At 42.0% G+C, this 22,153-nt stretch overlaps 1 protein-coding gene across 6 annotated transcripts in view; it reads left to right on the top strand.

The window, feature by feature from the left end:
• LOC122866443 (sodium channel protein type 4 subunit alpha-like) overlaps positions 1–22,153 on the top strand; it is a 210,079-nt gene that overhangs the window by 44,516 nt on the left and 143,410 nt on the right. For 3 of the 6 annotated variants that reach the window (XM_044176090.1, XM_044176089.1, XM_044176091.1), the window contains exons 2-7: positions 2,365–2,529; positions 2,713–2,856; positions 6,136–6,210; positions 6,623–6,741; positions 14,756–14,845; positions 17,005–17,133. In XM_044176090.1, coding sequence (XP_044032025.1) covers positions 2,407–2,529; positions 2,713–2,856; positions 6,136–6,210; positions 6,623–6,741; positions 14,756–14,845; positions 17,005–17,133 — 680 coding nt within the window. In that variant the 5' untranslated portion in view covers positions 2,365–2,406. Of the gene's footprint in view, positions 1–2,364; positions 2,530–2,712; positions 2,857–3,181; positions 3,206–6,135; positions 6,211–6,622; positions 6,742–14,755; positions 14,846–17,004; positions 17,134–22,153 lie in introns of those variants that run through there. The other 3 variants (XM_044176092.1, XM_044176094.1, XM_044176095.1) reach the window with 2 other exon arrangements.

The raw sequence follows: 22,153 nt of genomic DNA, 5'->3' as shown, positions 1-22,153 counted from the left end.
TTACGGGGGAGCCAGCGGGCCAAGTGATGAATACCCATTAGCACTTCTAATGCTGCAATGAATGATATAAGAAATACATTAAATCAAATTCAAATCTAATGTCTTATCTGTAATTTTAAATGTGTGTGTGTGTGTGTGTGTGTGTGTGTGTGTGCACAGCTCTGCCCTGGTAAGTTCAGCTGACTTTATCTTCTGTCAGTACTGTGTGTTATGGGATTGACTTGGTGTCGTGCTGTCAGTCAGCATGTAGTGAAGACGTTACTGTCCTTCATGATCACACACACCTTTTGAAGCAGGTTTCTCCTTTTGTCAGCTACAAAAACAATAATTCAGAATAGAGTGGATGTAGGAAACACCCTCCCATACCAATTTTTCCACGCAATGACAAATTAATTATGAAACTAATTAGTTATGAAACTAGAAACGGGCCTGAATTTCCTTGCAATATTGGGTATAGGAGGTGGTGATAGCTTAATGAAGTCTCTCCCCTGTCTCCTCCTGAAGATGTCCATGGCGCTGACAGGTTTTTAATGTATCGCCTCTAAAACTGGAGATCTGATGTGACCATGGAATAAGCTTACTTTAACTTTAATAAAATGGTGGATATCAGCTATATTGTTATGCTTTTTAAATCATGGTTGGTCATGGTTAAAAGAAACCAGCGTTGACTGTCAGTAGGAAACAAACGGCCATCTCCTGTATCAACGTGTGACGTTTTGTTGACCCATCCATGCACCTTGACCTCCTTTCTCTGTGCACTTTGTGGCTTTATAATATTCCTGATGGACAAGAGTCATAATTCCTGCGCCCGCTGGAAGAGTCTTCGTCACATTTTGGACCCTTGCTGAAATGACCGATGCTGATGTTTTTCGAGAGGACGCTCTCTTTTAAAAACTTTTTTTTTTTTTTTTTGACTTTTGTGTCCTGTTCATCATCTCGAGAGCCCTATGATCTATCTTACGACTTTGGGAATGCATTACGTCAGTGGGAGTCCTGACAAGTGTGTACGTGACCAAGTGTCTGCGCAGAATGGAAACCAGGACTGAGCCGCTCATCAGGAGCTACTGTACTTGACGTGTGTGTGTGTGTGTGTGTGTGTTGTGTGAGAGAGAGAGACTGAGTGGATGACAGCTTTTGATAAGAATGGAAAACAGAGCTAGATTTTCCTTTTGATGTGGGCGCACACACACACACACACACACACACACACACACACACACACACACACACACACTCTTCAGAAATCAGATTTGGGAGCTGTGAAGAATAAATGCATGAAGGGATGAAAAATGAGGGCTGTCTAATCATTCAATTAGGATCCAAGGCAGATGGTCTGGACACACACACACACACACACACACACACACACACACACACAGACCTGTTACGCACTCACTTTGTCAGTCTTGCTCTCTGGACTCGCGTCTCTCCCTGTGTAATCCAACAGTCAATCTCGCTCTCTCTCTCTCACTCAGTGTAACTATATGCTCGATCGCCCTGTTTCCGAGTGTTAATGAGACACTATTGTCGGCCTGCGCTTCATTACCTGGACATCCCATAATTATCTGATTGTATACATGGATATAGCAACATAATATCAGTGACTGGCTTTGTGTGTGTGTGTGTGTCTTCCTCTCTCTCTGTTACTGTTGACTACAGTATGTTGATCTCCTTGCAGATTAACCCCTTGGTCCCCTTTTACACTACGTGGCCTAAAGTATGTGGACACCCAAACATTACATCCATATACAGTTATTGAACATGTATTCCAGTTCATCCCAAATGGTGTTGGTCAGGGCTCTGTGCAGACCAGTCAACTTCCTCCACACCAAACTGGGAAAATAATTTCTTTATGGAGCTGGCTTTGAAACTGAAAAGCGACAAACACAAACTGTTGAAAGTACTAATTTATCTAAAACATCATTGCATGCTGGAGCATTAACATTTCCCTTAAGTGGAACTAACCAGGAAAAACAGATCTAGACCAAAACAATGTAATGGAAACATAACTATACTAGTAGGATAAATAGATTGTTTGGATTTGTTGATAAAAGATAAAATAACACCGGCTTAAACTTCTTCTAAAAAAAACTACTTTACAGTTCTGTCTTCATTCAGTGGTCAGCTCTGTTGGAGTTTGGCAGCAGTGTTGTTGAAAGGCACTCTGGGTAATGTAGGAAGCGGCTCACTGAAGTACTGTAGAGGGAAACTATGCTGCTTGAGGGAAAGTTAATTGAAACATCATTACAATATTTAAATTGTCAATGAATTTAGGATTCTGAAGGGGCTCTTGTTGTTTTTCATTATGTAAAGTTTGCTATAGATTATTAGTTATATATTGATCCTCTCTCTCTCTGTCTGCAGCTGGTATACTGGGCCAGTCAGCAGCAGGATCAGGATGAGAAGATGGCTGGCTGTGTGTTTCCAATGGGACCAGAGAGCTTTCAGCGCTTCACGCCGGACTCCCTGGCGGCCATCGAGCAGCGCATTGCCCAGGAGGAGGCCCGACGCAACAAACATTACCAGGAGGTACACACACGCATACACACACCTGACTAACTAAACTAGGAGGCATTACTAAAACAAGATGAAACAGGAACCAGAAGATATTGGAGGTTAAAACCTGAATAAAATGAAAAGATGTAAGGCAGTTTCAGCAGGCAGATGTGAGAGATGTTGGGGGTGGTGATGTTGTGGTGATGTGTGTGTCAGGACCTGGGCGACGTGGTGGTCCCCCGGCCCCGGCCCGACCTGGAGGCAGGAAAACAGCTGCCGCGCATCTTCGCCGACATCCCGTCTCATCTGGTGGGCGTTCCTCTGGAAGACATCGATCCGTACTACTTCAAAAACAAGAGGGTAGGTGACCCAGAGAGAGTGTGTTGGGCGTGTTTGTCTGTGTGATCATGGGTGAAGGTTTTTGGAAATACCCCGTCTCTCCTGTTGGAGAATCCCTGGAAGATTAATTGACTCTTTGGTAGCCTACTTCACTGAAGACCAGAGGGGAGGTGACCGAGTGTGTGTGTGTGTGTGTTTCTTCCACAGTTTGTCTTTATCCTTTTTAAACTCTGTCCTTGTTTACACCTGGTATATGTGATCATGGGTCTTGTCACTCCTTCTCTTTTTTGTCTTCTTTCTCCTGCACTCTCTTTTCCTGTTTCAGGGCACTTCAAACCTGCATAGTTTAGTCCCGTTGAATCGGACTCTGGTTAGTTTTCCCCCTTTGTACGATTCATTTGGGCCGATCTGAACACAGCAATCGTACTCGGGTGCGGACCAAAACAACCGCACTGAGACCCTTTAGAGGAAATGGTCTCAGTCCGGTCACAAACTAATTCTGGAGCAGTTTGTTTGTGGTGGGTACGTGATGAGCTCGAACTGACCCAACTAAGAGACGTACTCTTTGTCTTGGTCCAGACCTTTGAATCCGCCCACTCCACCGAGTTGACTGATTCTGGTCTGGCATCATAACATGAAACAGCGGTTTCTCGGTTGAAAAAGCAAATTATCGAATGAGCGCTGCGGGGACTAACAATTAGCCAATCAACACCACAGATGGGACTAACGCTATTGTCAAGCGTTTTCAAGCTGTGCACAGGAACCAAGGAGGAGTAATAACAATGGCAACCGCTATAGACAAGATAGCCACTGCTAATTTATTTTACATAGACAGCATGTCTTCTCAATATTGCCCAACATCGTAGTTTGTTTTTACTTTGCTCTGCTCCACTCCGGCAAAAACCAATATGTTGGCATGACTATGCATCAGTATCGACTTAAAATGGCATTAGATTCAGGTGGATACGTTGATCTCTAGTGACTGGTTAGGGAAAATCAAATCCCCCTCCCCCTGGAAATTGGTTAGAGCGGAGGCAATGTCAGACTGAAGATGGAAATGGAGTGTAACGAGTTGACAATTCTGTCTCATATCAGGCAAACGTACTCTGCAAGTTTGAGCTAAATGGCTTTTAACCAGGTGCACTTTGCATACTGGGATGCGTATGAGAGAAATCAATAGTTGCTAGCAGCTAGCCGGAGAATGAATCAATGTCTGACCTGGACAAGCAACAAAATACGTTGCCTTTTTGATATTTAGGTAGCTGATTACATCTGCCAGCTTCTACAAACCACAAATAAAAACGCTGAAATGTTAAAAATGTTTAAGAACAATGTTCAAAATGGACAGGGGATTAGCCTGGTCTGCTGAACCCGCCCCCCCAAAATGCGTAAAATGACATAACTACATGACTGTAGCTCCCTTACTGCATACACAAGGAAACATTTCAGGGTTTTTGGGGAAAAATGTTGCGTGTTACCGATACAGACCAGAAAAGGTTTGAAGTCAGTAAAAAAATCTTAATTTAAAACACAAATACTTTTCTATCTATTTTTCTTGTCTACTGTTCTAGTGGTTTGTGTATGCAGGTCAGGGACACAGTGAGACCAAAACAAAACACAAACAATAGCTGCCTCAATTTATAAAAAGATGACGAAAAGAATGAGAACAATTCACTCTTTTCCAGCAATATATCTAGAAAGCTTTCCAAAAATAACATCTGAAGTCTTACTTTTTTGCATTTTGATATCTACCTCAACACAACTGTTATAACTTTCAATCTACAAGATTTAAACTGTGTTACGTCTAATAACTTGCGGCCAGTGACTTTGAAAGTGCTGCACATACAGGTACATGTGCCACTGCTCACATACCTAGGCACTAGGCTATGCCTCCCACTCCCCCACAGAATACTTTTGTTCGGCAGCAGTGAGGGGTAAAATGCGATGGGGCGTTCGGTGACATGCTGAAATTTGGGAAGCACAGCCCCGACTACTATTGGGGGCATTGTAGGTCAGGGTGGTGGGGCTCACCACGTCAAAATGTGCAAGCACTGGTGGCAAGGTGATCTACACCTTGAGTTGGCAAACAGCAGCTGAACAGGCAGGAGTCCATGTTCAGGTTGCATCCTTCTTGCAGCGGGGCCATGGTTGTGGTATTAGTATTAGGGGAGGAAGTGCAGGAAGTAGGCGATCATCCTCGTGAAAGAGGTGTTGGCCTAGGTAGGATGGCTCGGGGAGGCGCTGCACAGGCTCCACATTAGAGTGAAGTGGGCTGAGGCTGTCAACGGTGAGGCGGAAGCCCACAAACTCAATGGCGGGCACTGAGAAGATGCACTTGTCCCCATTCAGTGCGAGGTTGTGGCTGGCAAGGACATCAAGCACTCTAGTCAGGCACTCATCGTGCAAGGTTGGGGGCTGCTAGCTGAACTGCTAGTCCGGCTGTAGATTTGATCTGGAATGCTATTTCCACAGCCTTTGCCAGAGTTAGGTCGTCAGGGGACATTAGCGGTTTCACTATGACGTTTGGGTTATTAGTGTGTTCAGCCAGCCGGTCCCTTATCAGTTCATCCTCCCCAAACTTAGAGGTTTGCCAAGCCCCTCAGGTCAGCCATGTAATGGTGGGCTGACTTACCGACTTGTTGCTGGTGCTAGCGAAAAACAGTTAATCAAAGCATGACTCTGTGGGGCAGCAAAATGTCCAGACAGCTTGATGGCACATCGTATGTAGAGGCAGGTCATAGAATACTAAAAATCCTCGGTCCCTCACTGCCCAGGTTGTGGATGAGCATAGCTCCCTTGCTCCCTCGTTGGTAGCATTTGCTAGTCCAAGAGCCGCTATGATTGTTTCAAACGATTCATGCCATCAAGTCCAAGAAACAGGTGGCTCGCTGGACATTGCTAGGAATGGAGAAAGAGGTGGGAAAGAAATCTCTATTCTCGTCGTGTCACGTCTAATAAGTCTCGGACAGCGACTCTGTTTCACACACGTTACTTTGTTGTGTGTCTGACATACAACTGGCTGTAACATAACAACAACCTCCTTTATGGTTGACTACTGCAAACTGCTGGGCTGACTACAGCCATGACTAGTGTGGCTCATGCACAACAAACTGTTCAACAAAATTTAGTCCAGTTTTACGAGCTAGCTAGACATCTTCTATGCTGTAATCAGCTGCTTCAATAGCAAACGGACACTACGGAAACGTAAAGTAAAAGCCACAAGCCTCTGCTCCATGAAATCTATTTCATTTTCTAAATCTCCATTATTATTTAATCCTCATGTTTCGATCGCATTCTAAGCGGCTTGCTGAGATAGGACTGACCGTGAACGGGCCGGAACAAAAGACAAAGCGATCTGCCTACAAGATGCCGATGGTGAGCAGTATTTACAGTACAGGTTACAGTATCATGTGTTTCAGATTTTTATGAAATGTTGCATTTATTCTAATTACAATCAAGAAATCATGGACTGACGATTTAAATCACAAGCTAGCAAGTTCCTGTTGGGTTTAATGAGCTACTCCACACAGCACTTTCACATCCTCACTGCAGAGGTTGGACAGAAGCGGTACATTATTTTCCCCCAAAGTGTCCTAATTAATTTAACCTTATTGCTTTGAGACTGAAAGACCCAAACATCTCTGCTCTCAGTGTAAATGTGTTTAGTTTCACTTTGCCACCGCAAAATGGCGGGCTTGAGGGTGCAACACAAAAATCAGCCGTCGGGTTCGTCTATATATATATGTATAATATATAATTAATGTATATTTCTCTGTCTTTCTTGCAGACCTTCATAGTCCTGAACAAAGGGAAGGCCATCTTCCGTTTCAGTGCCACATCAGCTCTCTACATCTTCAGCCCTTTCCACCCCATCCGCAGAATCGCCATCAAGATCCTGGTCCACTCATATCCTTACACACACACACACACACTACTACAGCTACTGTATGCATGACGTCTTAACAGTGTTATGATCTGCTACCGACTGTGGGATAATGGCTGCAGGGTGGTCAGAGGTCAGCGGCAGCCTGGAGGGGTTCAGTGTGTGTTGAAGGATGATGTGCGTGAGCAGCCAGGCCACCCTGATGGCAGTTTGGGTGATAAAATAAACAAATAGATTCAGGCTGGGTGGTTCGTCACTGCAGGCCGCTGAAGCCTTTGCAGTGGTTAATCCCATCATGTTGCTTTGCATTGTATCACATCAGCGCAGGCCTGACGTGGCAGTGAATGGTGGGATACGGCTTGATTTCGTGGTTACTGAGACACCGAAACACAAAGCCTCTAACTGTAAAATGGATTTGAAATTTAAGGGGCACTCACATGAAAATCAGTTTGATAGTCATGGCTAAGACGAGTGTAATTTCCACTGGGGATGGGGACGTTATTTCCTTCCTGTCCAGTCACCATAGTCCAGATGAGAGAAGAGTTGATAAAAATATTTATACACTCATCTGTGTCGCCTCCAGTTATTATAACCCTGATGATGTCATGAGAGTATCTTGTCGTGGGGCTTTAAATTCTAAAACAAAGCTTGTGTTGTGAACTGGAGGTTTGGTGGGCGTTTGCGAGGCAGGAAGGGTCTAATTAAAGGTGCACCATGGGAAATGTAGGATCCGGTGTTTTTGCAGTTTGACTACTAAAGAGTAAAAGTCAGGATATCTCGGCGTATGCTGCTTCGGTTTTGGCTGTTAATTCTTTAAGAGCTGCAACAGTTAGTCAACTAATCGATTAGTCGATCGACAACAAAATTATTGGAAACTATTTTGATAATCAATCAATCGTTTTGTGTAATTTTTCAAGCAAAAATGCCAAATATCTGTTAGTGTCAACTTGTTAGAATATGATGCTTTTGTTGTCTTATATGAGACTAAACTGAATATTTTGGGGTTTTGGCTGTTGGTCGAATGAAACGAGCAATTTGGATACTTCTTGAGCTGTGGAAAATTATTACATGCAGCATTTTTCACTATTTTTCTTACATTTTATAGATGAAACTATCAATCGATTAATCGAGAAAACAATTGGTAGATGAACTGATACTTTTTTTTGTAAAAGCAGGGCTGTTTTCAATGTCTCTCGCTATACTCCGTAGTGCAATGTTAAATCACTGGAGTATCTCTTTTGAAAGTTCAGTTAAGGTTGTAAACACATTATTTTTAAATTCTACGAGTATTAATTATACAGCAATGTAGTAGCTTTGAGATTTCCTCAAAGCTGAAAGAAAAAACTGTGTGTCCGTGCGTTGCTGTGTGTGTTTGTGTCATTGTACACTATTTGTGTGCATATGTGGTAATGTGTAAGTGACACACAGAGACTGAAGGTTTGTGTACACTGGATGTGACTTGGCAGTGTTAACAGTTTCACTGATACCACAGCGTGCGGTCTATGCTAATAGTTTAAAGGTTTTGGGGCTCTGCAGACAGGTTAGCATACACAGTGTTCTGTGATGGGTTCTATAATAACAATTTATCATACACAATGTTGAGTGATAGGCTTTATGCTAACTGTTTGGCTTATGTTGAGTGATAGTAGACCTCATGCTAACATGTTTTCACTGCGAATCAAAACTTGTTATTCTAGCCTGATTAATTATTCACAAAAATGCCAAATCTTAAAACAGTGAGGGCTAGGCAAGGGATTTTCAGAAATGTAATCACAGGTTGACTCATACAGGCTCCAGTAATTATGGGGTTTTTGTGCTTTTTGTGCAGCTTTTCAGGGTTATTAATGGTTTATTAATGACCCATTAAATATATCTAAAGTCCATTAAATTAACCCTGATTACCTTCAGTTGTACTCAACAGGACAATTAATGGCACTCACTGAATTTTTGCTTTAATGGCAAACCAGGAACCTCTTAATAAAAATACTGACAAATAAGGGTTTTTGAGATTAGTTATCCACCTAAATGTTTCATTATAACACAAGATAAGCAGCCAAAAATGAAGGGGTTGTTTAAGGTTGTGTGGAAAAATAATGTAAAATTAATATATTTCCTTCCTGCTTTAATAACCCCCATTAAATAATGTTAATGTGATTGATGTTAATTGAGGGGAGATAAATGTAAATGCAAGCTTATTTTAAGAAATACATTAAAAAGAAAACTTTATCAAAATACATTTTTTGCAGTGATTACAGGCCAAATAATATTTATCACACATTTTAACACGGTTTAATCTTGTGACTGCTTTCAGTTGTCAGAAATCTCTTTACATCCTGAATCCTCTGTGAGACGAGTTTACAAGTCTACGCTTGCTCCTGCAGCTGGATGGTTTCCAGGCACACATGAAGGAATGACAGTGTATTTACCAATCATGTCAACTGACTGTCTGTGTGTGTGTGTGTGTGTGTGTGTGTGTGTGTGTGTGTGTGTGTGAGAATCGGAGGACTCATCCCGTCGATCGTATTTCTAAGCCAGATATCATCCTGAGCTGTCTGGCGAGCTATAAACATGACCAGTAAATATTTCCCATCAAGGTGGTCCCTTCTCTCTCTCACACTCACACACACACACACACACACACACACACACACACACACACACACACAGGTGAATATACAAACTGTACAGAGATGCACACACTCACCTCCCATCTCGGGGTCTGCTACGGGCTGAACCCTGACCTTTGACCTACAGCTGCTCTTAAAGTTGTCAGGGACTCAGAATAGGGAACATCAGATAGGTTTGTTTGTGTTTTTTTTTTTTTTTTTTACACACCTGTAGGTACGTTGCGATGACATCTCAGTGGATTTGGACTGAATGGGTTTAATGATTTAGAACAGATTGTTTAATCCTCTGTGATTACATCTGACACACTAGGTCCATGAGTAAAGGTAGTTTGGCCAAAAGCTAACTGGAAAAATCACTTCTGAAGATACAAAGGAAGCTCAAATGCTGTCCAATAGTGTAAGGTTGTAATCATTGTGATCCAAGCAAAAAAGTTTCACACTTGTCAGACGGCTATGTACAATAATTACAAGCTCCTTATGAAGGCTTGCGATATTTTGCACTTAATCCATTTTGTTTAAGCTTAATTATTTGAAACTTCCTTCTGGGTGTACCGTGGCTGTGAAGAAGTTGTTGGGAATTGTTGCACATTTGCTAAGTATTGTTTTGAGATGGGACGCACCTTTTCTCCAGTTTGAAAATATTTTGATTTGATTGGTTTGGAGTCAGCGTGCAGGTTTTACTCTCAACTCAACACTCGTGCTATTACTTTTGGATATTTAAAAAAAAAAAAAAAAGTAATTTCCTCCACACATCATGATGCCTCTGAATGTTAAGTCGCCTCACCTACTGTGCTAATAGTTACACTGTTTGAAAGGAAATTAGCTGAAGAAACTTCTTTGTCAACTTAGTTCTAACTTCCATGAGAGAAACTCCCTTCACGATGGTGGTCTTTTTGAAACTTTCTGAAACAAATAATGAACTGAAATCTAAAGGCTCCAGCTGTGGGATTTTGGCCAGCCGCCCGTCCCATGCCATACTCCAGCTCCACGCCGGCGTCTGCTTCGGGCTCCAGACGCCGAGCCAACATGACAGATATTACTTCACACCCAAAACTCAACAGCCTTCCCCTCGACACCACTCCCTCCCTCCCCTCACCTCACACTCGTCTATTTTTACCTTGGGAAGCGGCTGCTGGTGTTGAGAGATGTCGAGCCGGCGGACACACTGCTGTTGTCAGGGGGATAAGTGGGGGAAGAGGTCGGCAACGGAGGTGTGGCGCTGCTGATGTGCTAGGTGTGTGTGTGTGTGTGTGTGTGTGTGTGTTATAATGAGAGACAAAACAAAAATTAGAACAAGTGTGTGTTGAGGGGGGGAGTCGCTGTAAGAGTACAAGTTGTGGCGGTGAAGTGGAGTTTGTTTGTGTGTGTGTGTGTATGAGTGTTTTTATAAGTGTGTGTGTGTGTGATCAAGTGTGTTCTGGATTTATGCCCAACCATGCTGGCGCCACAATGACAAGCTGTGGTGTGAGGTGGACACACACACACACACACACACACACACACACACACACACACACACACACACACACACACACACACACACACGTAAACAGTCCTGTTATTAGACAACGAAGAATGTGTGTTTCCTCTCTCAAGTGATCAGTATCGACGCAACCTGCAGTTTTTGACAAACAATGTATGACTACATTTCCCACAGGGCCTTGTTCTGGAGGACACATGTAAGACTTGGTGTCCCATGAGGCATTGCTCAGGGAGCACCTCAGAGCTGCACTGCAGCCGCCAGCTGTGTCGTGTTGTGTGTGTGTGTGTGTGTGAGAGTTGTGTTTGTGCTGTTCCGGTGCTGCTTTGCTGCTGCTGGGTTGAAGTGGTGTAATTCACCGACTTTATGTTGTTGCTTCGCTGCTGAGGCGGAGCTGAGCTGCTGTGTTGGGTTTGTTTGAGGTGTGAGGTCACCTCTGGTGGCTTTAAAAAGCATTGTGAAAAATTGTGTTCGCACCAGGTTACCACAGTTATTGCACCACTTTAGCGATGTGTTTGTAGGTCTTCTGATGTCAGTCGAGTCGATTTTCAATGAATGTAAAAGCGAGGGCCCTCTTGAAAATGAGACGATGCATTTCAAGAGGCATCATGTGAACAATAAATTGGATCAATACATTTGTTCAAGTCTCAAATTAAAGCAAGTTTAGGAGTCCTTTAGAAGAAGTCAAAGGCAGGTCATAAGTATCTGTGAGCCAACTCCAATTGAAGTCATGTTTCTGAATGCTGACCATTAAAATGACAAAATATTTGAACATTTTGCTTTCAAAACTGGGTTGTGTGACAATGTGCGGCTTGCTGGAGCTGCCTTATTTATTTTGTGTGTTACAGGTTTTGACCAGGTCAGAACGTGAGACTGGAAGGTTTTTGCTAAAGCTTTTAGGGAGTCAAGTCTCTTGTAAGTCAAGTGCAAACCAGTCGTCATTATTATGACTTAAATCTACAGCTGTTTTCAGAGTTGTTGCCTTGTGTCAACGTTGCGTTAGCATGGCGTTGCTGCTGTGATGTTGGGGCTGGCATTGTGTTACCATTGTTTTATTGTTGCACTGGAATTGGTGTTGTTTTGGCATTATGCTATTGTAATGGTGTTGTGCAGAAAACACGCTGTGTAATTTATGTCTTTAAATCTTTATATTGATTTAGCAGAAGCAAAACCCAAAATCAAGAAAAGCTCCAGCCAGAAAATGGCAGAAACAACTAACTCACCAGCTATACTGTAACTATATTAACTATGTTACCAAAAGGCCGGATGAACGTCTTGCTTGGCGCCAGCGTCTCCAACACGCAGCCAAACAGGATATACAGAGGCACATGATGAGGCCCTCAGTTAATTATGATGATTGATTGATTACAGACTGCTGAGCCGAATTTCTGATAAACACCCGAACACCTCTAGAATCAGCACCCTGGACAGTCATGTTAATTAAGTTTTATATATTGTGTTATTGTTGATTGTTGTTACGGTTGTGTCAGCACTGAATCAGCATTATGTTAATATTGTTGTGTTCAGGAGTGCGTTTGGGGAGAAGCAATAGGCGACTGACAGACTCCCTCTCATATGACAGATGTGATTGGTGAGTCACAAATATTCAACCAATAACAAACAGTCAAAAACCAAATGTCACTTCTTGTTTGATTCAAAAATTAGATGGCTTTCAGAGTTAAAACTATTCGTCTAATAAGTGATTAGAAGATTGCCAGAACAGTCACCTCGGGCTCAAGGCGTTTTTCACTCATTTTCAAATTTTTAATTCTATAGACCAAACTCTTTTGAATAATAATAATAGAATAATTCAGAAAATAATTGGCAGATTAATCGATAATGAAAATCCTTGTTAGTTGCAGCCCTATTATACACAAAACCGCTTTGTTTTAGCTTTGATTTGGGATGAGAAAAGTATTTTACTGTCCCAGCCTTGAGCTTCTCGTGCAAGCTCAGAAAAAGAGTGAGTGACGGAGACACACAAATGTGGAAAGGAGGAGGGAGTGAAAAAGTAAGAGAGAGAGAGAGGAAAGAGATGAAGGTAGGTCCCGTTGTAAATGTGGGAGGTATTATGACATTACCGGTACGGTGGCCTGGGAGGTGCATAACAGCAGGGCTATCATTACGGCATAATTAGCTCCTGGCTCTGCGGCGGCGGTGGGGGGACATTTGCGTTGTTTGTCAATCTGTAACCATATTATCTCTCCGCCTGCCACCACGCTCCAGCAACATCATTTCAGTCGGCACTCAATCAACAGTTACCCTGCAGCTCAAACAAGTTTCAGCTGGAGTTTGGGCCGCTTTCACACGGGGAGTATGTTCCTTCTGCCAAATTACAATAATTATGATTCATTTATAGCTGTGATTGACAGCTGAGCGAGGTCTCACGAAGTCTCTCCCACCTCATGGCGTGTAGCGTGCTGAACATGGCAGGTGAAGGTGATATTTAACATGTATTGCTGCCTTCTGACAGTCTGGAAAGTTACTGCTTCCCATTATATGATGATTAGACAAGAGTGGGCCCTTTCTCCCATCGGTGCTGTTAATGGCATATTAATTTGCTGTATTGAATGTGGCGAGCATCAGGAGGGGAGCGGTGAAACACACATGCTAACTTGGCACAGCCTTTCAGTTCACTTCGTCTTTATTTAGCCCTAATGGGAAATCAGTGAAAGGTATTTAAAAAAAGCACATGTAAAATCACTTCGGCATGCAGTCGGTACACACACACACACACACACACACACACACAGTGGCAAAAAGAGATGTTTTTACATTTACATTTCGGGCGTTTAGCTGACGCTCTCCAGAGAGACTCACAATGAGGGAACAAGTCATAAAAGCTTCAGTTCCTCGATCGCCAACATTACACCTAGGACATTTCCATTTTCCATTTGAGTTGGTGCTCTTATCCAGCGACTAAGAGCCGTAAATCACAGAAAAGTAGACTCAATTGACTGTTTAATTCTCTCTCTGGCACTCTCTATGCTTAACTCCGCCCACCTGCGTCCCAACAAACTGTCACAACTATTTCACAAATTTGAGGGTATAGCAGGTCAAACTTCTTCTTCTTGACTGTTTATTTATATTATATAAAGCACTTTGTGGAAGGTGGTACTCAGTCAGCGATTTCTTTGCCCCCGATCCCAAATTCAAGACTGATTATGAGACAATAGGCTCCTGGACCAACATGGTCTCACTCCCAACGCGTCAAATACGGCAGCTTGGTCAACTATGACTCTTTAAGTCCTGTGTTTGACGCATCCAACCGCCCCGACCACCTCCCTACGCGGACTTTTCTTGCTCTTTATACTGCGTCACCTGACTTTGACAGCACGCTGCAGGGGCTCTTCCTGCAGCGTCACGGTTTGAAGTGCACGGCCACCGATCAAGCTGCCATATTTGACGCACTGCGTGTGAGGACGGGCTGCCTGGACACACATAAAATGTCCCCCATCTCACCCACCAGAGTCACCACCCCAGTCCCGCAGCCAGAGGAAACTTCTTGGAAGGGCCCTGTTTAAAATTTTTTTTTTAATTATTATGAACGATAATGGAAATATATATATATAAATTTCTATTTAATTGCTGAATGGAATTCAGGCATTGATTGACACATGGAAAAAGCCATTAAAATGTTGAGGCTGCTGTACCTGTTGCATTATGATCCTTATGCAAGATCCACAATATGTTTTCAATGTGATTTTCTTATTAAACCAATTTATGCATGCAATGTAACTGGAATTGAATCCCGGGCTCCTGCAGTGGTGTGCAGCTACCACACAACACCACCTGTGGAAGTCTTATTTTTACAGACAGATAATCAAACATGACATAGATATCTGGGTTTTTTTTCTATCATGTGCTGTATGTGGCGTTACTGCAGGTGTGAATATGATGTGAAACCTCCTTTTCCCTTAACCTGCTCACGTTATTCAGTTTGTTCATCATGTGCACCATCCTGACCAACTGCTGCTTCATGGCCATGTCCGAGCCGGCGTACTGGGCCAAATACCTGGAGTAAGTACACCTGTCTGTCTGTTTGCCTGTCTGTCTTTGACCAGTTGTACACCTCAATCAAACTTCAATCAACTTTGGGAGGGTAGGGGATTCCCACAGACTGTCTGTCTGTTGAATGTAGCGTTGCCAGCAAATGCCAGTACACTGTGGTCTGATGGTGTAATGGCATCCAGGCCAGAGGAAGGAGCTTAGGAGGCAGGAGGGAGACATTTGGCTGATCATTCTGCACAAACTGTGGTAATCAAAGTCAAACGTAAAGCTTGCTTTTAGACTAATGCCATTTTGCCTGTGTGAACAGATTTTGATGGGAGTGCAGTGCTGGTCAGCCTGTCTAACTGGACAGAAAACACTTAATGTTACGTGTAACAACCTAATGTTGCTGCAGCAGCGTGCACCAACACTGAAGTTGAGATTGTGTCTCTAACTGCTACTTACATCACTTAAAATCAAAACCTAAATGTTTATTTTACAGCTTCAAATACTGTTTTAACGTGTTCTTCTACTGAGGCATAGAATCACAATGCGCGGATCTTGTGCTGAACATTGCGTGCTCGTTGGGTTTACAACCTGAACTGTTTGTTTCTGACTGAACGTCTGTCTGCTGGTGCGTCAGTGACGTAATGAGCCGTTTAGACTCGTGTATACAGAGACGAGCAGCTGAAAATCTCAGATTTCCGTCTCTCTGTCCCTGTCGGAGGATGATGACATTAAGCAAAGACAGAGTCCAAAATGTATACAGTAAGAGCAGCAAAGACATAATGAAGCTCACCCTGAACATGTTTACAACACAAATATAACACGAACTGCATTTCCATCTTTATAGAAGTAAGGAATAAAAGAAAAGCAGTAGTTTATCATTGTTGTCTTGGTGATCTAGTGTATTGACCCAACCTTTTTGGATTGAGCCTTCTCCTTGCTTCTCCTTGTCACGTGTCTGGGGGGAAAAAAAACAACCCAAAGAAACATCGATCCTTTTCAGATTCAGATTTTTTGGAGTTATTTTTAGTGTAGAAATAATTTATTCCCGACCTCTGGGTTATGAAGCACTGAAGCGAATGATCACATGCTCCTCTGTTGGCTGAGAAAATTAGCAAGTCATTTAGCCACTTAAAAACTCAGTGTTTCTGTATTTGTGATCACATTGCTCTCATTTCCACGCATCCCTACAATGACGACGTCCTCCAGTGTCTCATGTTTCTACTTTATTTGCCAGTTGTTAAAACTTTGAGAGACATGCTGTCTTTTGGAGGCCCGAAAAGAAAAATCTTTCCTGTTGAAAAACAGATTTAGTTAACTGTAGTATAGTGTCTGTTTGTGCACTATACGGACTCCTTTGTAGAAAATAGTTCACCATCATCTTAAGATGTTGCAGAATGTTTAAATTGTCTAAAAACTAAACAATTGATACCGTGACAGCACAAGGGTTCCTGGTGAAAATGTGTGTTTTTGTGATTTGGTGAAGTGACCCTTTAAGGTATCTCACCGCTGGCCTGCAGCTGCTGACGTGTCTGTCTGTCTGTCTGTCTGTCTGTCTGTCTGTCTGTCTGTCTGTCTGTCTGTCTTTGTACGGTTGAGTTGACGCCCTGTTGGGTCAAACTTGTTTCTGGGGACAAAATAAATAAGTGAAGGATGTTTGGCTGCGAGTCGAGGCTCTGCTGATTTTATGAATATTCATCCTGCTTCTCTCTTCCACTCCTCTTTTTTCTTTTGTCTCTCTCTCCTCTTTTCTTTCTTCATCTCTCCTCCTCTCGTCACCCTCCTTTCCTCTTTGCTCTGCTCTCCTTTCTCCTCCCTTTCTCAACCCTTTCTGGCCCTTCATCTCTCCCGCATCTTCTCTTCTTCCTCCTTTTCACCTCCTCCTCTCGCCCTTTGTCTTTCCTTAACATTTCATTTCTAACATTTTCCTCCCTCCTCCTTCCTTTTCCTCATTCTTTTCTCTTTCACTTCTCTTCCTCCTCCTTTCCTATTCTCTCATTACTCGTTCGTTCTCTTCCTTCCTGCCTTTATTCCTTCCTGTCTCTGTCCTCTTCCCTCTCCATTGTTGACCATCTTTTTACTCCTCTTTCTCTTAATGTCCTCCCTTTCTCTTTTCATTTCATTCTCTCTCTCTCGCTCTCTCGCTCTCTCTCTCTCTCTCTCTCTCTCTCTCTTTCTCTCAGGTATACCTTCACAGGTATCTATACGTTCGAGTCTCTCATAAAGATCTTGGCGAGGGGTTTCTGTGTGGGACCCTTCACCTTCCTGAGGGACCCCTGGAACTGGCTCGACTTCAGCGTCATCGTCATGGCGTGAGTCAAACACACACACACACACACACACACACACACACACACACACAATATTCTTACATTGTTCCCAATAACGTACTCTACGTACTTCCAATAACTGCAGACACACAGCAGCACAAGTATGTTAGCAGCCTCACTGATACCTGTATGGCTCCTAACTCCAGCAATAGACCTGCATTAAAAAGTGTAAGCTTCTCATTCACTTCAATGAGACCACTACAGGGGGGGTGTCCTGTTTTGTAGAGCGCAGCGGCCAAAGAAACGCAAGGTAATGCCGTATTCACATTATCATAGAAAAACAGCTTTTAGAGAGTTTCCTCCATTATTGTGATTAAAGATGAGAACATCTTTATAAGCTGTTTCTAAATGTAAACAACTAATCGTGATCATATTAAACCCAAACTGACGACGTGTGCTGGGTGAAATATCAGCCTTCAGATTCACTCACCAGGTTTGTTAGTACAACGTTGTTTACATCTGTTTATAACAGATAATAATCAGCTATAAAGCTGAACATAATTAGCCACTAGCATGAGATATTTAGCATATTGCTAATATATGATGTTAGCTGTACAGCCTCCACTCCCCACTAAAAACAAGAGCGTCGTTTTTCTGCTGTAACGCTTCAATTCTGTCCGTTCTCGAGCTATTTCTTCCTCTGTTTCCAGTTAACGCGCTGTGTTGACCAATGTTGTTATAAAAGTGCGGTGGGATGAAAAGACAAATCTTTACTCGCAGCGATGCATCCTCGTATCCAAAAGAATTAAATCCAAAGTCCAACTAAAACTGGGACTGAAAAACAGTCTAAATACTGCAAATTCTTACATAAATAAAATCCAACTTCTTTTCAAATGACACGAATCAAGGGAAAAGCAAAACGAATAAAGAGTGAAAATAGAAAGAGAACCCATACACACTTTAAAAAGGAACAACAAAGGCAGGGTTGGGAGTGATGGAAGTAGAAAATGTTAATAGAAGACGCGTTAATGACTTGGTATAGATATTTTTTTTGTGTTTCAGAATTAATTCTTTTCCATTTGAATAAGTACAAGCATCTCGTCTTATTCCAATATATTCTATCTTACCGTAGTTTCATTTGGAGTCATGCTACAGTACAATCAACACTTCCTGTACATGTTTCACATTAAAAGCCCACCGGGAAAGGGGAGTGATTATGCAATTTCAGCTGCTGGAAGGCTTTTAATGTGAAACATCTCTGCAAAGTAGAAATGGAAGGAATTAATCAGTGAGCGAGTTCAAACTCAGAGCGGCAGGGTGGTGAGTTTGACATGACTCTGTTGTACTGAAGGGATTAGGGCTGTGGAATTAAAAATAATGACTAATACAAGCCTGTCTCTGCAGTTGAGGTACATAAACTTGAAAATGTATGGTTTTTAAGTCAGTTTGTGCAGCTAAGCAAAAATGTATTTGTTAAATTCAGACACATTTGCAAAGTAAGGAGAAACTCTGCTCTCTAACTACAGAACTTTTCTCATTGTGCTGTCAGTCCAAATGTCTGGACCCAAAAAAGAAAGAAAAAACAAACTTCAGGCCGCAGCATCAACTTAATAAGCATAAGTCTGCCGTGATGCTGCTGAGAATCCATGTTTCTTGTCTACAGTGGTGGAAAGTGACTAAGTATATTTACTGAAGTGTTGCACTTTAGTACAATTTTGAAACTTGTGCTTCCATTTGATGCCATTTTTTACTTCCACTGCCGTATATTTCAGAACAAAACATTGTCCTTTTTCATCCACTGCTTGAATTTGACTGTTACACTTGCACTACACAATTTTCACCCAAAACATATGATGGCGTCATAAAATATGTTGCATTATCATAGATTAAACTACCTCATTATCCAATATAATAATATAACATTTTAAAAGAGCTACATTTACATTTTGCTGCTAATATTTCTGTACTTTTACTCAAGTAACATCTTGAATGCACAACGTTTACATGTAATGGAGTATTTTTATATTGTTGTATTGGTACTTTTACTTGAGTAAAGGATCTAAATGCTTCTTACATGCTTGTCTGCATTAAAACTTTATTTAGGACTCGTTTTACAGGTTTCATTGCAACTTTTGTCTTGTCTTAATTGTGATCCAATGAGGAAAATCAATTCAGTTTAATGGCTTTTCACTGGATTCACCTCACCAGTGTCCATTTTGCAAACAGGAGGTGTTTCTAATATTTTGGACATTCACTGCAAATCTCAAGTTTGTCCAAAATACTACAAAGCATCTGTGTCATCTTTCAACTTTAGTAAAATAAAATACAGTTGGCAGCGACAGCAGCGATTCCCGTTATTTCTGGTAACTGATTGGAGCTAAAGCACCATCAGGACTGTGAGCTCATGTGACGGAGACCTCGGTGGGATTTGAACTCTGGACCCTGGCAGTGTTAGTGCCTTGCTCTACCCGCTGACCTCTGCTCCCCTTGAACTAAATCCCATCACACCGCAGGCTGCCCTGTGTGGTCGGAGGGATCTGGGGGGTTGGTGATGTAGGATGGGTGGTTGTTTGACCCTCCATTTAAAAACACAACCTCTCCTGGGGCTGTTTGTCAGCTGGTGATAAAGAAAAATTGTTTCTTTTCAATTTTGGGATTCCTTTCCACAATGACTTTAATAACCTTAATGATCACACACCTGCTCTAATACAATTATCCTAATAGTCACAAAATAAGGGCAGAATCATGACCGCTACTATTAACTATTCATTTTGTGGATACAATCTTTAATCAGACAATTTCTAACGAGTAAAAACCAGATAAATTTTGTCCTCTTTAAAAAGGTCATGTTTGTATTTCTGACTGTTTAGCTCACCAATGCAATCCTACTCATGCCTGCTCCTATAAAGTAATTTACATAGATTTTTTTACGAGATGGATTATCTCTCTGCAGTAAACAACTTGATGGTATGATCTGGAAAATTGTTGCAAGGAATGTAGAGTAAAAATGACTTGTAGTTGCCAGGTTTAAAAACATAAATACACCAGAATGGTCCTTTAATGACACACTGTGATGCAACACTTGCTGCTGTCCTGCTTGGTTTTGCCGATTATTAACTTCAGTTGAATGGTTACACAATTCTGTCATTCCCTTTTTAAAACGGCCTTTCATGAGTTAAAAAAAAAAAAAAAAAAAAAAAAAAAATAAAAAATAAATATATATATATATATATATATATATATATATATATATATATATATATATATATATATATATATATATATATATATATATATATATATATATATATATATATATATATATATATACACACACACATACTTTATGAGGGGAAAACAAACATTTTAAGTAAAGTATCCGATAGATAACCGAGGAGAGCTGAATATATCGTAAAAATATGTTTGTGTTCAATTCCTTTAAATGGGGAAAACAGGAAAATCAAACTAAAATCACTAAAAACCCCAAACAAACCAAGCCAGTGTGGAAACAAGAAACACAGTAAAAAAGACAACAGGCCTAAAGTGGGACAAGTGAATGATTTGCGGGCTGGATGATACACTCGATGAATAAGACGACTTTACTCAGTGTTTTTGTAGAAAAAAAGAGAAAAGTGGTTTTCTCAGTGACACCCATGCATTTTCCAAATTACAGGTTTGAGAAGTCCAAGACTGTCTAAACTCGCTCGGCACAAAAATGACTGTCAAACCGTCAAATCAAGCCAGAAAAAAGACACAAACTGCAGTCTCTCTTTCCTCTGAAGACGCCCACTCTGCACGCGGCAGCCGGTCGTTTTGTTTCAGAAAGAAAAAGAGCGTGACCTGTCCACTTTGGTAATTGACTTACTGATGGAAGATTGCTGCGGTTTGGTTTGGTTAGCGATCAGGCGGTGATCAATCAGAGAGCTGAGGAGTGGGAGGCGTGCGGTGAGGGATGCCGCCGGGAAGACAAACGATCAGAATGACCCGATCGGATCGATGGTTGACCCCTGCGCTCTGTTCTGAGGTTAGCGCGCGGTGTAATGAAGCGGTGTCACCTCCACCGCGGCCGCCCAGTAAATGGAAGCGTCCTGATGAAGGTGCCCTCGGATGGTGGGACTCCGTGTCTGCAGAGTGGCGTAATACGATCCTGACGACCTGCCGCGAAATACCTCGGAGGGAAAAATGGCTTCACTTAAAGGACAAATTCACCATTAAAACTGTTAGCTCTTAAAACATACATCTGCTGGTGATGTACTTTACATTCTGTCTGCGTTCAGGAGGTCGCAGTCCGTTTCCTCTCTGTGGATAACCGGCCAAACAAAGACGCCGAGACTTTTCATCCAGATATTCCCAGCAGCTTCATGGGAAAGCCTGTCAGCAAGATGATAGCAAGATACATTTAGATACTAATAATTTGCTTTTCCAAATATATTTCGGAGGGAACGTAATTGCTGCCTGGATTATGTTCACTGGCAATGTTTTTTCCAGTCCTGGAAGTGCGACTTTCCTGCACCGTAGAGGAGTCGTAGGCAGGTGGCGTTCAGAGAGACGCCAGAGTCCGGGGTTCACATGCTGCGTCCCGCAGGTGGTTTGCCTTGAGTTAGGCAAAGATGGCGGTTTTGGTTAAACACAAGACATGTCCTGTCTTGTTTCAAATGAGCGTTGCCTTTTTCGATAATAACCAAGATCACCATCTTTTCCTAACCTAAAGAGTCGAGTTACGCTCAAATAGAAGACGAGTTAGTAAGACGAGTCGTCCGACTGTGTTGGAAATAAAAAATGTTTATACGTGTTCCCAACGGCCACAGCTGAAGGTGAAGTGAAAAGCCAGCCGTCACATTTTCAGACAGTCTCTCCTGGAAGACTTTCATAGGGTTTTACATGAAAAGGGAAAAAATAGTTGCATCACAAATGAAAAAAGAGAGCTGGAGAGAGAAATCCCTTCAAGATGACGGCATTACAGTAACCGCTTCATACTATTCGTCCTTATCCCCTCCACTTTAGTTTAATCCCCGTTTATGTTGATCTTGCACTTTAGATTTGGTTTTAAAAAACCCAACTT

The sequence above is a fragment of the Siniperca chuatsi genome, linkage group LG19, assembly GCF_020085105.1.
Source record: "Siniperca chuatsi isolate FFG_IHB_CAS linkage group LG19, ASM2008510v1, whole genome shotgun sequence".
Lineage (NCBI taxonomy): Eukaryota > Metazoa > Chordata > Actinopteri > Centrarchiformes > Sinipercidae > Siniperca > Siniperca chuatsi.
This window is presented reverse-complemented; position numbering and strand designations above follow the sequence as displayed.